Below are 18,005 nucleotides of genomic sequence, written 5' to 3'. Positions count from 1 at the left end.
GATGTTGCATGTATATTATTAGGTCATCGGCATAGAGTGCCTCTTTCTTAACTCAACTGTGATATTGAAAGGGCTGAATCTGCTGTTCGTCCCTAATCCTCCTTGCTAATGGCTCAATATAAAGATTAACCAATAAAGGAGATAGGGGCAGCCTTGCCGTGTGCCTCTACCTATTCTTACTTGCTGGGTGAGTGAGCCATTAATTAGGATCCTTGCGAAGGGACATGTATAGATAGTTTTTATTGCATTCACAAAGTTGCTCCCCAATCCATTATGGGACAGAACAATATAAAGGAAGGGCCAGCTTACCCTGTTGAATGCCTTAGCGGCATCGATAGTCAAGACAGCTAGTGGACGATTTCTATCTGTGGCCAAATCTATGACACCCACCAGGTCGTGTGTAAGACCACGTAGCTGTCTATTTTTCATAAACCCTTTTGGAGAGGTTCCAATTAAATCTCCTAATATTTTATCTAGTATTTTTGACAATATACTCGTGAATATCTTGCAGTCGTTGTTGAGTAAGGATATTGGGTGGTAGGACTCACATTTTGTGGGATTTGTATGAGGTTTCAATATAAGAGTTATTGTGGCAGCATTCCAGGATTCAGGGACAACTTCATTATTCATGTAAACTGAGTTAAATAATAAAGTTAGTGAGGGAATAATTTCCTCTGCCAGAGCCATATAGAGTTCGCTAGGAATGCCATTGGGTCCAGGAGCTTTCCCACTTTTCAGATTTTTTATTGCTGAAGATACCTCTTCAGATGTAAATGGGCTGTTAAGTAGAGATTCATTCTCTGGTAAAAGTTTTGGTAAGGGCTCACCTAAAAGCCAGGTAGCTAACTGTTTAATTATTTATTTTATTTATTTATTGTCTGTTCATTTGACAATGAGATCTCTTCCTTCTATAGATTTTGGAAGAAATCAGTGAAGGCATTCCCAATCTCTTTATCATCAGTGCAGCTTATACCTCACCCCTCCAAGATTATCTCTTTTACTGTGTTTCTAACTAAGTCTCCCCTAGTCTTCCATGCAAGTAACCTCCCACACTCCTCAACATACTCGTAGTGTGCCAATTTACAAGCGAACCATTTTTTTTATTATACCTTCCAAGTGTTCCACTAGCTCTTTCTTCCCTTCATCAATTTGGGTTTGAATCCTATTCACTGCTGCTGAGTCACCTGCCACATAAAGATCTTCTTGTCCGGAGATTATTTTCTTCTCTATAATCTCAATTTTTTTATCGTTTTCTTTTTTCTTGTGTGTCGCATAGCTAATTATTCTCCCTTGAATTTAAGCTTTGTATGCATCCCACAAAACCCATAGTGAGGAGGAACCGGTATTCAGTTCAAAATAATCTTGTGTTACTTGTTTCAATTTTTTTTGTATTTCCACTTCTCCTAAGAGGAACCTATCCATGGTCCACCTGAGTTCAGGTACTGTTTGTTCTATTAATATCTCTAGACTGTCTGCTGAGTGGTCTGATAAGTTGGCAGGGTGGTGAAAAACTGCTTTAACCTTACTAATTAATCTTGAGTCAATAAGATAATAGTCAATGCGGGATGCGTGGCTGTATTTTTTGCTTTGATGTGTGAATTCTTTCTTTCTGCAGACTCTCTGCCTCCAGGGATCTTTTAGTCCCAAATTCTTCATAATATTCTTTATGAAAGTTCGCATTTTCTGAGCATTGACTGTCGGCCGAGGGTTGGATTTATCTAATTCAAGATCCAACAGAGTGTTAAAATCCCCCGCCATTATAATAGGGTAGTCATCATTCAATGTTTGTTGAAATAAGTCATGTAGTGGTGACGGGTCATCTATATGCGTACCAAAATTGCTTATCATGTAATAATTTTTAATATAAATCCTCACTGTTATAATAACCCATCTTCCTTTAGAGTCTGAGACTACTTTTGTTATTTTTGAATGAGCTGAGTTCTTAATCAAAATAGTGACCCCTTTAATATTAAAGTTCTGGTTGGTGCATGCAAACTGATGTATCCACTTATGCTCTTGGAGTATTGACTCCCATTCTTTTTGTTGCAGGTGTGTTTCTTGCAGCATTATAATATCACTCTTGGATTGTCTAAAAAATTGTAGAATTCGCCTTCGTCTGTGTGCTACCCTCAACCCATTTATATTCCAACTAAGTATCCTCAATGTGTGGTTTTTATCTATGTTAACAATGTTCTAATAGTAGGATGCTTCCCGTATTTTCCTATTGTCTGAACGATTTTCGCATATGAGGACTTTTTATTTTTTTTTGTTTTTTTTCCCAATGCTCCCACCCCAATGTGCTTGTTATAGAATATGTACAGTGCATTCCTACCCCACTCCCATAACTCCCCACCCTCCCGCCCAGGGGAACCCTCCTTTTGACCAACATGGGCATAGAAATTACCCAACTGCACTCATCTCTCCAGCCTTATACCTTTTGTATGTGTGTGGACTTAACCTGTTTAAGAATTTAGGATTTTATCTACTTGATGAATCTTTCTACTTCCTCTGGGTCTCTTAAAATGTGCATTTTGTTATTCCACATTATTTTTTGTGTGGCTGGAAACTTGATCTGCGTAGTGGCCCCTAGAGATTTAAGCTCCTGTACATGTCTGCCCAGCTCCCACTGACATGATTGGGTTTCTTTAGATAGATCCGAGCGGATGCAGAATGACCATCCATCTCTAGTGTATGATCCTACTTTTAATGCATCCAAAAGTATTTTCTCCTTAATAGAGTAGGTATTGAAATTAATTAGTATTTTCCTCAGTCTATTTCTAATGGGATTCCGCCTAAAGGGACCTCTATGATTTTGTTGGATATCATGGAGGAGATCTAATTCCCTAGCTTCTGGTATTATTTCTTGGATCAAGTTTATAAAGGACCCTTTCAAGTCTTCACCCTCATTCCCCTCTGGGACGTTAAGGAGTCTTAGATTATTTCTTCTTGAGTTATTCTCTAAGGTTTCAGTTTTTTTCTTGGAGGGCTTTTTCCTTTTCTTTACATTACTGAATCTCCACACGATTGTCTGTAACTTCCCTTCTCATATCCTCAGAAGAGGTTTCAAGATTTTTAATTCTGTCAGTCAAGTCTGTAAGCCTCTTCTCGAGGCTCTCACAAGCAACACAAATTTTGACTAGATTCGCTTGTGACATGGCAAATGTGTTTTTAATTTCCTCAGATAGTGTATGCAATAGTCCTTCAATATCCTCCTGCGTCGGGGGTGGTGCAGATGCCCCCTCTACTACTAAAGGCACAGATGACACAGATGCTATAGGTTCATTTCCATTCTGACTAACAGGAGAAATTTCTAGAGGTAAGGCGTCCACCTCCAAGGCATGGTACCTTTTGGCGAGGGGTAGGCTGGACGTTTGCTGTATCTCTCCGACCGCTGATTGACTCATGGTATAAGTATCACCCGGGGGGTCTAACGCCCTTGTGACGGTAGTAGATAGTTTAGCACACCCACTGACCTTAAAAAAGGATCTTAATGAAGGAGTTATTTTAAGTGTAGGCCCCCCACCTACTGGCGCAACTATATTGGCATCTTGCTTTTTTTTTTTTACGAGTTTGTTTAGGGGTACGATCGTTACGGGATACTGCTAATAAGGTATTTGAGGTCTGTAGCAGGGGGGAAAAAACCGTTGGAGACACTTTTTAACTCTAAATACGCTTCATCAACATCAATACATTTATTTCTGAATATGTACCTGTTGGTTTGTTGTGTCTTTAGCTCCACCGATGTTGCTAGCTGCTTCCCCTCCAATTTCTTCCTCCTCTGTGGTGATTTAGCATTATAGCTTTGTTTCCCAGGTATCTTCAACTCTTTACTCGACTCGGACGCTCTTGTGGGGCTCATGTGCCAAGACAATCCAAGCTCCAACACATCTGGTGGAGCTTGTGATATTCGTGCACCAGAATACTGAGATTGCGCATGTATACTGCCCACACCACTTTGCCCCCGCCGAGAAATTTGTGCTACAGCCTCTCTACCCCGACCAAGTTGGAGGGCTGCCCGGTACCATGGGACCCATACGTTGCAGAAAGCACCATGCGCTATCCCCCAGATACCAGCAGTCCTCACTGCAGCAGGGAAGTAGCAACAAATCAAAGAAGGGGGCTGGGTCGCCCCAGGCACGTCAGGCACAGGACGCCGAGGGATCCCGCGACCAGCCAGGCGGTGAACGCCACAGAATGCCTCAAGATGCTACCACGGCACCCGAACGGGCCCCTAAACCGCTGAAAAAAACTGAACACACCGGCAACAACAGCAGGCAAAGTTGATCCCAGCCTGTACTCCCGCGGCTCGCCGTCCCCAGCCGCAGCCGCGGTCGCCCAGCCAGCCACGCCCGCGGTCACGTCCATGGGGAAACAGCAACAGAGGGAAAGGAGCAGCCCCACGTGAAGGGGAATGGGCACAGGTACGGTTATTTCTCAAAACTTTCACCGTATGTTGCTATCTGCCACAGTCAGAAAGCATTCCTTGATATTCCCAGAGCAGTCATGTTATCCAGTCAGTCCAGTTTCATAGAGATGAGCAAAATCGAGCTCACAGCCGACTCGTTAGCCTGCCACCATGTTCCCCCAAGTGCCCCCATTATTAGTACTTCTGTCTATAGATCTGCTATGGGTCTAATCTGTCCCCTTCTAGCCTCCTCTCTGATCAGTGCCCTTTCCTCAGCTTTCGCCCAGCTTGTGACATCTTCCCTTCAGATCTGCACAGTCGGACTCCTGGCTGACTTCCACCTCATGGCTATTTGCCTCTTTGCTAATGCTAGTGCAAGGTCTATGAAGCTTGTACCAACCTTTTGTGAGGTCGGTCTTGGGGAAATCCCCAAAACACATGCTTAATGCGTGCAGGCCGGGGACCATCCAAGGTCCGTGCTCAAGGCTTCAACTACACCCTCCCAGTAGGGTCTTAGGGTAGTGCAATACCACACCATATGTGTAAAGTCAGCGTCCAGGTGGCAGCATTTGGGGCATGAGCACGGTTCGCCTCCATACACCACCTGGAGTTTATGCAGTGTCATATATGTCATGTGTACTTAGTTAAATTGTGTATACTTTAGTCTTATGCTTCTAGAGATATTCCATTTGGAGGCTAAAATTCGCCATTCGGGTTCTGTCAGCTCTTGTTCCAGAATCTTTTCCCATTTGTCGCGTAGGGCCAACAATGGAGGCGGGCATACCATTGTTGCCAGGGCTTTATAAATCTATGTTACCAGATGTCTAGTCGATCCTAACATAACCAATTATTACAAGACCTCGTGTGTTGCGTGTTCCTCTCCGTCTATTGCCCACAGATCTCTTAATGCTTGTAGCAGCGCTTTATATGTAAGGAACTGTCCCGGAGGCAAGCCGTGTTGTTCCGTCAGGTCCCCCAATGACATCAGGGCGCCCTGATGATAGCAGTCATCTACTGTAATAAGCCCTGCGTCTGTCCAAGTCCTCATTTGCCCTACAGCGAAATGCACAGTAGGGTAACCATGGGGGAAGCCAACCAGCGGCAGCACGGGTGCACATAGGCTTGTTCCTATTGTCTTTAAAATGCACCTGCACCAACATTTCAGTGCTATAGAAAGTAGTAGCCCTGGGGTTTGGAGGGGCCATCCGAGGAGCAAGTAGGCTAGCTATTAAAGTCTCAGCTTTTGCTGTGAGTCCAATTACTTCCAGACCTCTTCTATCAGCCCCTCTAATCCATCTCGCAAGCCACTGAAGCTGTGATGCCTGGTAGTACAACTCAAAATCTGGGACTCCCAGCCCTCCCCCCTCCAAGGGATGTCTGAGTACGGCCAGCAATACTCTCCTGCGGCCACCATCCCAGATTGGGTCTCTTACCAGTGCATCTAGTTGTTTAAACCACCAGGAGGTTTTAAAAAAAATAGAATAACCTTGGGAGCATTACCATTTTAGGCAACGCTACTCTGGCCATCCGTGGTAGTTTAAGGGACTGCCAAAAGGTGACCAGGCCTTCGGGGTGCGAAGAGCCTTACCCAGATTATCCTCGCGGAGATCTTCCAACTGACGGAAGTTCTGTATCCCCAAATAACCAAAGGAGGTGGGTGACCACATCAAGTCTGGGGGAACATCCGTTGGCCTCAACCCTCCCGGGGGATGGGGAAGATATGGGTCTTGGATTTGTTAACACCTAGGCTAGACATTGCCTCACAGGTCTCCAAGCATGTCATGGCACGTTTAACGCCCCTAATCCCGTCTTGTAAGTACATAAGTATTGTAGCATTAAGCGAGATAACATGTTCGTGCCCATCCACCATTATACCAGTGCCTCTGCATTCCTGTCTAAACAACTCTGCTAGGGGCTCTACAGACAGTGCAAACAATAGTGGAGAGAGCGGATATCCCTGTCTCGTGCCCCTGCAGATCACATATTGCAGGGAAAGCATATTGCCCAGTTTGACCCGAGCCGTCGGTGCAGTGTACAGCAGCCGGACCCATTTGACCGAGTTCTGTCCCAGATCCATCTTCAGCATAACTTCAAAAAGATAATACCATCTAACTGTGTCATAGCCTTCTCCAGGTCAACTGACATTAATAATGCATTCGGGTTCTGGAGAGTCTCGGATTGATGCATGACTCAGAAGTCTCCTAAGATTCTGAGAAGTGTTACGTGCAGGTATGAAGCCACTTTGGTCATCATAGATGAAGTGCCGCATATGGGGGAGTAGGCGAAGTGCCAGGACCTCTCTGAGGATTTTAAAATCGGTGTTCAGCATTGAAAGGGGTGGAACTCAGTAACCCTTGCTCCTTGCGTCTTAACCTTGGGGAGAAGAATAACCACAGCATCTTTAGTGGAGTCCGGGAGACTACCTAAGTCCCAAGCTTCGGTGTACATTTCCACAAGTTGCGTGGCCAGCGTCCCACCATAAGTTGCATAAAACTCAGTTGGGAGGCAATCCAGGCCGGTGTCTTGCCCCTGGCCATATCTTTAATTACCTCTCTTACCTCCTACTCTTATAGGTTTCCTCAGGTCTTTATGATCGTGCTCTGGTAGGGAAATTAGTGTCATATTTGACAGGTAAGTCTGTTGTGTGCTACATGGGAGTGACACAGGGTCAGCATAAAATCTTGAATAATAATCATAAAATTCTTTATTAATAGCTGTCGGGGAATGTAATGACCAACCGTCTTTCTGTTTCACATGTGTAATAGAAGCTCTCATGTTTCAGAGCCTATGAGCCATGCCAGTAATCGTCCTGCCTTGCCCTTTTCCTCATGTGTTCTCACTGTATATTGTTTGTAGTCATGACTACGTAGCCCTTCCAGTGTAACCTTATACCTTTGCCTCGTCTCTCGGATTTCCTCTATTGCAATCCCCTGAGTGACCTGAGTACTGTCCAATAATTGCAGTTTGTCTTCAAGGGCAGGAAGCTCTCTACTCAGCTCCCTCCGTGTGCCTACTGTCATTCTAATGTAGCTACCCCGTGCCACCACTTTGAGGGCCGCCCACTCCAGCAGCCTTGTAGTTGCAGTATCCTGATTCTGTGTGAAATACTCAGAAATCGTCTCCGTTAGCGCATTAAGATAATGTGCATCTTCTCGGGAGGTGGGACTAAGCAACCACATTGGGGCAGGTGGACACTCTCCCATAGGCCGGAATCCCATAAGCACAGGACTATGGTCAGACAGGGTGCGCCTTAGGTACTCCGAATGTGTAGTGTTTGGTGTGAGTATCTGAGAGCACACAAATCTGTTTATCCTGGTGTGTAGGTTGTGTATGTGGGAAAGTATGAAAATACATGCTCATCTGTGTGTTGAGCCCTCCATACATCTACCAGTTCCTATTGTTCAAGCCTCTCCCTCAATCCACCTGCCAGTCTACTCACTCCTGTACTCAGTACTAAGAGTGTAGAGTGGTCTAATGTCACATGCAGAACACAGTTAATGTCATCTCCAAACAACAAATTGTCAATGGGGAGACTAGCCAGGTAGGTGGCGAGGGAGTTAAAGAATTAGATTTGGTCCTGATTCGGTGTGTATAGGCAACTCAGAACTATTTCCTTTCCTGCTAGTCGTCCCTCTACCAAGACAAATCTGCCCTCCTTGTCCTCCACTGAGCGGCTGTGTTTAAAGGGGACTCCTGCTCTTACCCAAATCAAGGTGCCTCTAGCATAGACCGAGTAGAAAGTTGCATAAAGTTGGCTCCTCCACCTGCGCCTCAGCCTGTCTATTTCAGTTCCCGCCAGGGGTGTTTCCTGGAGCATAGCAATTTGTATGCCTCGTCTAAAAAGGTACCTGTGTACATTAAGTCTCTTGCTGGCGGATCCCATTCCCCTGATGTTCCAGGACATAAGTGTCAGTGCCTACCGGTGATCAGCCATTGTCTAATACATCAAAGCAGTGTGACCAGTGCCTCCCCAGCACTCCCCACCCACGCCACCCCGTTCCACAAGACAAAACAAAGCCCTCCCAGTAATGCAAATAATAAAGAAAAAATAATCGTAAAGAAAAAGATTGGCAAACGTAGCAAGGAAATGCAGGCACAAGCTGCCTTTAACCAATCCAAGGGCAGCGTGGCAACGGCCAGCTGTCCAAACTTGATATTTTAACCAACTCCCAAGTGAGTTTATCCCTGAGATGGCTTGTAAGAGCTACTCTGTGGGATGTGAGCCAAGAGGAACTTATGGGCCCCGTGTGCAACCGGCCCGGTACAAGTTGGTCCATGCAATAGTGTGTTCAGTGAACATCTGAGCCTTCAAAGAATATTCTAGGGGCGGAGGACCTACAGAGTGTTCATAATACTTACACAGGCAGTATGTCTTGCCCCCCCGAACCCGCCCATCCAGCCCAACCTTTTAACTTCAATACAACAAAGGATATCACATGAGGTCATCTGCTGTCTGTTGTGTGACTGTGGGAGGCTTATATTGTCTCCCTGGGAGGTCACAGAGTCCGAGTGTGTCGACTTCCGTTCGGAGGCAGAATCTAATTCCGTTATTCATCTGTGTTCCTGTACAATGACTGCTACTGCCTGCAGGGATACCGCCCATTCAACGTCCGTTTGCGATGAGGATGGGTCTCTTCCGCTGTCGTCTCCGTATGCGTCAGGGGCGCCTTCTTGTCTTCTTAGATGGTGGTGGTCATTTATGTGTGGGGGGAGATCTTTCCCTGCTCTGTAGGCCTTCAGCCAGTCCCAAACCACCTCTTACCGAAATGAGTGGTATCTCCAAGGACTATTGGCAGTCTAGACGGGAATAACAGTGAGTATTGAATGTCATTATCTCGGAGGGCCCTTTAACCTCTAGGAATGGGGCCCTGCTAGCTTGCACCGCTGCTGTGAAGTTCGGGAATATCAAGACTTTTCCGTTTTCAATTGTGTAAGGGCCATCTGAGCGCGTTTTTTGTAAAATAGTGTCTCTGTCCTGATAATGTAATAACCGGGCACCAACTGGTCTAGTGGGCCGACCCGGTGCCGGAGGCCTTGCCGGAACTCAGTGCACTTGCTCCAGGGCAAAGAAGGAGTGAGCTGGTCAGGGGCCACCTCCGTGCGCAGCCATGTCTGAATGTAGCCCACCATAGCTCCTTTTTCAGTTTTCTCTGGGAGGTCCACCACCCTGATATTATTTCGCCTATTGTGGCCTTTGGCGTCCTCCACCGTTCGCTCAAGGACTTGCATCCTGTTTTGCAGTTGAAGCATTTGACTAGCAAGTGTAGAGCATTCGGGCTTCAGATTATCCACAGAGGCTTCCACTTCTTTGACTCAGTCGGCCAGCTTGTGGTGTTCTGCACGGAGTAGGCCCACGTCCACCGAGACTACACCTATATCCTGTTGCAGGATTTTTATCATGTCTTCAATGGCCGCTAGGATCTTGTCCAATTGGAGGCCTATAGGGTCCTCGGTTTGGGCCCCTTCATTCCTATCAATCTCTGCCTCCTAGGAGGAGGGGTCACCCCCATCAAGCTGGGCCCGCTGATTTGAGTCGTGTTTTCCCCATCTGGAATATGATGATTCAGTTGTGCGTATCTGTCCAGGACACTCCAGTAGGCTGTTTTCCCCCCAGGTGACAATAGTCCTCCCATGTGACTGTATCTGGTGGGGGTTCCGCCGTGCAGATTTGTCAGTACCGCAGTTCCACAGCTCCTCTGTCGAGCTCTATATAGAGCTTTGCAGGGGTCCTTGCCCAGTGATCACTAGATGAGATGGTCAGTCCTGAGGGGGGTAGTGAGTATCAGTCTCCCCCAAGCTGTAATGCTTTGGGTGCGTATTGTCTTCCCAAATATCTTTGACTCTGTGAGGGGGGAACGACTCCCAACAGAGCGCACCAAAGGGAGGGGCAGTCGCTACAGCGACGCTCCAAGATACTATGTCTCGCGCCTCCAGAGGGGCCTCTACACCAGTTGATATTTTAATGTCCACCCCAAGGTACAACCCGCCAATCACTACACTCCTCAAACTCACCACCGCTCCAGGGGTTCTCCTCAAGTTGTGGCGTGCCGTTAAAAAGTCTTGCACCTGTGACTGCGAGGCTGCGTTGGTTGCAGAAATTTAATAAATCGTCCCTTGCTCACCACCACGCGTAGCTGCTCGGCCCTTTTAAGTGGCTCCCAGGCACTGGCACTTAAACGCTGAATTGTGTCCCTTCCAGGGAGCAGCCCCCTTCTGCAGTGTGTATTCAGTCCGGAGGCGTGTGGCAGGCCCAGATTTGGTCTCTACTCCAGTCCCTGCAGCGCAGTTCCCGACCCGGGCCTCTTCTCAGAGTCCTTCATGATTATATCAATGCTGGGGGTTTTCTCCTCTGCAGCTCTTTCCTGGGGCTCCCCGCTGATCTCTCCAGGGCAACTCCTCTCTGCTTCGTTCCGGATCTGACAGCCCCGCCGTCCTCCGTTGCACATAGGGGCCCCTCCACTCTATGTGCTCCTCAGAGGCTGCCCGTCCGCTGGGAGTCCCGACAGTCTGGGAGGTCCCAACTCACTGGAGTCTCCGAAGTCGGCCCTCGCCAGCTCCGCCATCTCTCTCCGGGCTAGGCCCTTCAGGGCTACTGCGGCCGGGCACTGATAGCAGTAGATGACCATATACTTGTGCTGAGCCTTTTGGGCATCTATAAAAACACTATCCTAATTTCTGTTCTAGTCTTCCTGTGAAAGTTCAATTGTGTGTTCACAAGCATTCCATGGCGCAATTGTCTGTCTTAGGTGGCTGTAGAGTGGAGTAGGCGGGTAAAGTGCAGTGGGTTTTTGACATTTCAGAGGAACTTTGACATCATTCACGTATAAGCTTAAGATCTTCACATACATATATCAGCACATTTCGATACAGATTTACTAAAGTATATGCTGCCTTGCCATGCTTTAGATATCATTAGCGCTAAATGACTTTTTTTTGTAGTGCCCTATTTACTCTACAAAGATGACCAATGATGCGCAAACGCAAAGTGAGCGTCGTGGCCCAGCCTCTGCATAATGCCAAATGTCACTACTCTGTGCTAATGTTTACAATGTAACACAATGTGACGCAAAAGAACCAGAAATCTCTATTTTGATGGCAAGCCAGTAGAGATACAATAGAGGCACAAGCCCGGGGGGAACCCAGAAGAGGAGGACTCAGGAGAGTACTAGGAAGAGGAAGCTGAAGTTTACCCAGGAATAGGTGAAGATGCTGATCACAGAGGTGAAAAGACATATAAGAAATATCTCTTTCCTGCCTTTTAACTCCCACAGGCAAAGAAAACTTCCTTGTTGAAAGGCATCATTAATAAGGTCAATGCAGTGGCACAACCAGTACTTAATTTGTAAAAGAATTGAGTGCCGGTGCCCGAAAATGTGTTAAGAAGCACGCGTCAGTGTTTCTAAATGTCGGCGCACCAAAAACCAATGCTGCATTGCCTTAAAATCACCTGATGCTGCCATAATCCACTACCAGACACTCACTGCCCCTTATTCTCACTCTTGCAGGTTCTTGCTTTACCCGTTTTTTATTTTTTCTACCTTTCTCTTCCTCCTTCTATCCCCTTTACGTGTTTTCTCACTCTTGCTCTTGTGAAATGTCTGATGCCAAAAGTAAAGTGCTGGTACTCCGAAATGAATGCTGGTGGCTTCCACCAGCAACCACCAGCTCAATTTAAGCACTGGGCACACCATACCTGACTGTGGAGGAATGCAGGAAGAAGTGTCATGATTATAAGTGGAGGACAGAGGAGTAGTTGGCACGGAGAAGGAGGGCTTCTGTGCCGTTACAGAGGAGGAGCAGATGGCAGCAGTAATTTCTTCTGAGGTAGTCTGTGTAATTGATGGCTCAGACACCTCTGACTTTTAGGACTAGACACAAGCACATCTCTCGGGAGAGCAAACTGTCAAAAGTTATAATTTGACTCAAGCAGGCTACAATGCTGAGGAGTTTATTTTTGGAGTGTGTAGCAACTCCTGTTTGACATCGGAGCCCGGTTCACAAAATTATCGGTAGAGACTGGGTCACATGGCCATATTTTGAAGTGAAATGTTAAAGAATTGCAGGTGAGACTGCAATGTGTAGGCTACTTATGAAATTATGCAAAGTGACCCACCTTAAAGCTAGAAAAAGCATTTAATTTGATTGCAAAAAAAGTTACAAATTTCACTTAATTCTCACTGCCCTTTGTACTACCTAACCCTTCTGGTTACACACTGCTCGGGCACCCTGATCATAATGTGCATACTTTTCTCTTTCTTCGTGTCTCTCTACCTCACACAATCCGAAATATTGCTGGGTCCCAATCCTAGGGGATTCACAGTAGTGTGTGCCTATTGTTGTGGGCCCATGGGGAAAGTGCAACTGTATCCTGTATCATGTGCTGTGTTCGGCTTATAATGTAATCAGGGGCGCATCAGGGTGGAACAATGTAGCATAGCTGATAGCATGGAAGTCTGAGTTGTATTGTTGATATGGGATGTGAACTTGTTAGTTTTCTAGGGTAGAAGGAATTGATCATATTGCATTGTCGACTGATGGAGAGATTGTAAGGTCTGGGGCAGTAATTGTAGAGTTTGATGGCCATGAAGAGTCCCTTGCTTCTGTTGGCCACTTTGTTGATGGTGGGTTTGTCAAGGGTGACTCTGGGGTGCTAATGAGGCTTTTCTATGCAGAACAGAGTACTTTGAGTTGAATGATCTCATCTGAAAGTTTGACCATCTCCATTTTTATTCTTGGTTACTTACAATGTGCAGTTTCTTGGTGAGTTCTTGGGTACCATGGTGCTAAAAGGTTTCATTTAATTTAATTATGTAATCATACCAAATGTGATTTTTTTGGCTTCGCGTTATTAGGAATAGTAGGTCAAGGGCTAGGTTTTCCCCTGCAGTGAGGTGGGTTATTGCTCACAGATATAATCTTTACTCTAAGGAAATCAACACTCTAAAATATATAATCAATTGAGAATTAAAGAACGAGAGGGGGAGATTATGCAGAGCGCTCTGCCAAGGGGAAAGTTTAAAGACTAACAAGGATAGGACGATTAAAGGATAAAATAAAAAAGTGTCTTGTTTCTATAACACTCTTTGAGTCACAGACCAGACAAGGCTTCTGCCTCTGACAGCGGAAGCATCCCTGCAAAGCTCAGCTGACAAGATCCTGTGGGTGTTTTCAAACAAGTAAGCCAAAATTTCACCACCCAGAGACTGAGGTGTTCCAGGCAAGGGGATGCCCACAAAAAAACCAGAGATGGCAGCTCTGGGTCGAATATCGAGGTATAGTTTTAGCTCCAGTGCATACTGTTGAGGCCCAACCAGATACTGAAATACAAACCTGGACATGAAGACATGAGTTGGGATCCAAGAATGTAATTGAATGGGGTCTTTATCAGGGGCATGTTGGGCTCAGGGGGGTGGTCGGGGAGTGACTGTGCCAGTTTTTGTATCACTGTTGTTCATGGGTACTCGCCCTACAATTTCTTACATATGTATGTGGGCTGTTCTGGCCTTGATATATTGCCAAAACCCACCCAATAAAGTTTGTTATAAAAGAAAAAAACAACTCACCAGCCAAAATGTCAATGGGAGCTCAGTTTGAAAAGAGAGTGGTCTGGTTGGCAAAACGACAGCATTGACATGTTACAAACGGGGCTATCTGGTTAAGCCAGAACATGCAGACTGCTACACATTGGGCACCCAGAGTCCTTTAAGGACGTCAGCTGAATATTGCAAGCGGCTGGAAAAAGGCAGAGTTGAAGGTGCCAGAGGTGCTTGGAATTTGAGTAGCACAAACAGATGGCACCCATAGGTGTTTGCAGACATCAGACTTCCTTATTCTAAAATTGGGTGTATCTAGTTTAGGATCAGGGTAGCACAGGACTCTTCTAACTTTGATAACTCAAGAATACTACATCGTAGGAAGATGGTTCAAGCTTTCCTTCATTTGACTCAGCCTGTGTATTCAAAGACATCCTAGTGATATTAGACACAAGAAGGAGAAAACCTACTTAAAAATGCCTACAACCCAATATAAAGTTACTTGTTTATTACATTTAGGGTCATTTAGGGAAAATGGCATACAATGTAGTCATTATAAAGGTTCTTAATCAGTGATTTATCCTATAAGAGTTCCACAATCTAATTATAGGTCATAAACATGTTCCTGCTACATTTGCTTAATCAATTTAAATTGTGTTTCAGATCGGATACCCTCAGGTAGGTTACAGATTATCCTCCATATTTGCCACCCATTCTCTGTATTTGAGTTTGCGGACTATTGGTATATGATTTAAGGAATTTGTTAGGTTTTTCTCCTCTATAGATAAGCTATTTTTCTTCTGGTGGATACCTAAAGACTTTCATGGAGGTGAGGGGGTGTTGCCCAATGATGAGGGACGGTGGCAGAGCACAGAAGATGTTGATGTGTTCTTGAGACTACACTCAAGTGCACACTCAGGCTCAGCAACTCAGCACCAGATGATGTGTATGGAAATCCTGGTAAACAGTGTGGTGTTTCTTACCACAGAAGTAGCTCTTCTCAACTCCTCAGTATGTCTCTGAGCCTCTTGTGTTTGATGCTTTGATAATCTATCATCTAATCTTAGTTATTTGGGCTGTGCATCTTCATGGGCCAGGGTTCTTCTGCAGGATCATCCTCCCATGCTGGCTTCTGCTGGGCAATAAGTTGATTTACTCCATGTAAGGAACCTCTGTCTCCTTAAAGGACAGTATGGTCCGCCATACATCTAATTGTGCCACAGCGGCTTTGGTGATTGCACATTAACAGAGGCTATTCCCCTGTTGAAATAGCAACTGAGTACTGATCAGGCAGTGTTTGACGTTTGTATGCAGTCATTTTTGAAGGATAAAAATGGGATTTGGCCTTTTAGTTGTGTCAACTATAAATCACTGTAGTTGCAATTGAGAAATGAAAGTTTTTTATTTTTTATTTCAAATGTGTTTTTTCCTTGTACCAAATCTAGGGATTTTGCAAACATACTTGCCCTTTATCAACCAGTCCATTGTAAACTCTATTAAATGTATTGAAGTGGTGATGGGCTTTGTTTTCCTTTTAGGTCCACCACAAATTGCTTTGTCACTACACCATACAAAACTTTTGAATTATTGTTGTACTGCCTTTAGTGTTTGTGAAGTCAAATGAAACATGTATGAGCTGCCTCAGTACGAAGACAGCACAGATTCCACCTGTGTTTTCGGAATAAGTGCTCACTCACATTTCAGGTGTGGAAATGGCCGTCCATTTCCTCTTTCCTCCAATACAATACTAGAAGCTGAATCAGCATATCAGATGTTTAAATCCTCTCTCTTAATTGTGTAAGATCTACTGGCAGCTTGATCTCCTCTTGCCACTCATGTGTTAGAGGAAGAGGGTCTTTGTGTGATAAGCCCCCAATAACAGACCGACCATGAACAGCAAGCTCACCAGTCTGGATGACATTGTCACCAACAATGCAAGTAGTGCGAAAAGTCATACACCAAAAGCGACAACAGAAGAGCAGACCTAAACATAGCACGTTACTATACACGCCACAGTTCGGTACATAGGACAAAGGTGTGCAAGTGCCTTTACACGTGGAGCATTGTTGCAACTGGTGTTTTCCTGTCCAGGGCTAATGACCACATAATAAGATATGCCTGGTGCAAGGGAATGTCTGTCCTTTGTAAGGACGTGAGTTTCAAGGACCCTTCTGAAGATCACTGTCATAAGCTATTTCTAGTATGATGACCATGTATTTACTCTAAAATTATAATATTAATAATTAATCTACAAACAAGGCATTATTCTATTTAGTGCAGAAAAGGGAAATTCATATATTTTTGTTATGTACTTTGTAGGTTCTTTTGTCATCATCTAATCATTCTGCAAACCCAGAAATTCTGCCCACTGGGGCTGAGATGTTGAAGAATCTCCAAGTGGACCAGTCGATTCGCGAGAATGAGGCTGATATACGGCTACCCACAAGTACACCATCCTCTCCTCCCGACAGCGCAGATGAAGGACCTGCACACTCCCCCACTACCAGCTTAGCAGGTATCTTTTCATTTCAAAATAATGTCCTTGCTAGTTGACAAGATTTCGGCGAAGGTTGATACCACTATCAAACCAGTAACAGTGTTCATAAAACTGTTGGAAAGTCTGCTTAATTCCTTCCTTCTATGATGAACACCTTCACAGACCCTAAATTGGTAATAATGCTGAAAACATATTATATGGTCAGATTCATGTGTGGTGTTTTGTGAAATTGAGTGGTATGTTTTGTAATGGTATTATGTGGCATGGTGTGGAGTAGTATTAAATAGTGTGGAATCATGTGGCATGTTGTGAAATTGAATTTTTTTGTGAAGTGTAATTATGTGTTTTGGAATTGAGTGGATATATGTGCAGTGTAAATATGTTGCGTGAAATCGTGGTTGAAATATCGACCTATAGATCCTTGGTGTCCATACTAACTCTCAGAATATTATCACAATTAGGGGTGGGTGGAAAGCTCCGCGAAACGGTAAAAAATCTCCACGAGCACGCAGAGTTCCGCGAACACCCGGAATTGCTTGTTTCGCCGGTTCGCATTGCTTTTTTCCTGTTTGCGAACGCTGTTTGCATGCTCGGGGGGAAATATCTTGCGAACACGCATTTTGAAAGCGCGAACATGCAAATTCCACTTTCTCTGCGGAACGCAATTTTACCCAAATTCCGTGAGCGGAACGGAATTTACCGCCCAGGCTTAATCACAATAGACTTAATAACAGTAAATCTACACTTACCACTGCAATTATTTAGTAAATAGTCAAAATGTAGGTGTAGGTCGACATTCGGACCGCGGTAATGGGACATACAATCGTCAGGTACAGGTGGAAAAAGTGGCATTAGCGTAGACAATTCCAGATACTGATTGACAAAGCGAGGACCTGCCTAATTTTAAGGGGGAAGTTGGTTATAACTGAACCATTTCTTCAGTGTGTGCAGAAATTGCGAGTCACAAGTGACATGACATCCATTGAGAGTGCAGGGGGAGTGGTCCTGCCAAATGTTGTGAATACCCAAAGATTTTTAATTGTGTAGACATTTACAATTACTTTTACACACACTGCTGCACCGCTAAATTAACGCTAGGCTAAAGTTTGGGAACGTGCAGAAACTGTCCATATTTTTCGACATTGCGTGATAGAGAAGGAAAGATTTTTAATGGAAAATCATTTTCAATGAACCAGGAAAATCCTTAATAGGGGCATACACATTTAACATGTTGCAGTATTTTGTTTTAAAATTTGCAGACAGTATTGCTAAGTTTTTCTGTCTCTTTTTAATTATTGTTTGGATTGCAAAATCGTTTTAGAAAGAGAAAGTATTATATGGTGAATAGACCATCAGCAAATCCTGTTGCTAAGGTTTTTATCTGTGCACAGGTGAATCTCTGTAGTTAAGGTTAACACCTCACTCCTTAGAAAATATGATTTTTTTTACCCTTAGTAACATTGCACCCGTTTGGTCAATCTGCACCCAGCTTGGGGATCAAGATAAATAGGAAAATGTAAGTGCCCAGTGTACATACCAAAGTATGTCTACTTGTCACAAAATGTGAGAA

The 18,005-nt window shown here is 44.7% G+C and overlaps 1 protein-coding gene across 1 annotated transcript in view; it reads left to right on the top strand.

Annotated features, from left to right (window-relative positions):
* KIAA0319 (KIAA0319 ortholog) overlaps nt 1–18,005 on the top strand; it is a 415,358-nt gene that overhangs the window by 108,323 nt on the left and 289,030 nt on the right. The window contains exon 4 of the mRNA XM_085607057.1: nt 16,258–16,453. Within this exon, the coding sequence (XP_085463183.1) occupies nt 16,258–16,453 (196 nt within the window). The remainder of the gene's footprint in view (nt 1–16,257; nt 16,454–18,005) is intronic.

The sequence above is a fragment of the Triturus cristatus genome, chromosome 5_2 (genome assembly GCF_964204655.1).
Source record: "Triturus cristatus chromosome 5_2, aTriCri1.1, whole genome shotgun sequence".
Classification (NCBI taxonomy): domain Eukaryota; kingdom Metazoa; phylum Chordata; class Amphibia; order Caudata; family Salamandridae; genus Triturus; species Triturus cristatus.
The sequence above is the reverse complement of the archived record's forward strand: the minus strand, read 5'-3'. Positions and strand labels throughout refer to the sequence as shown.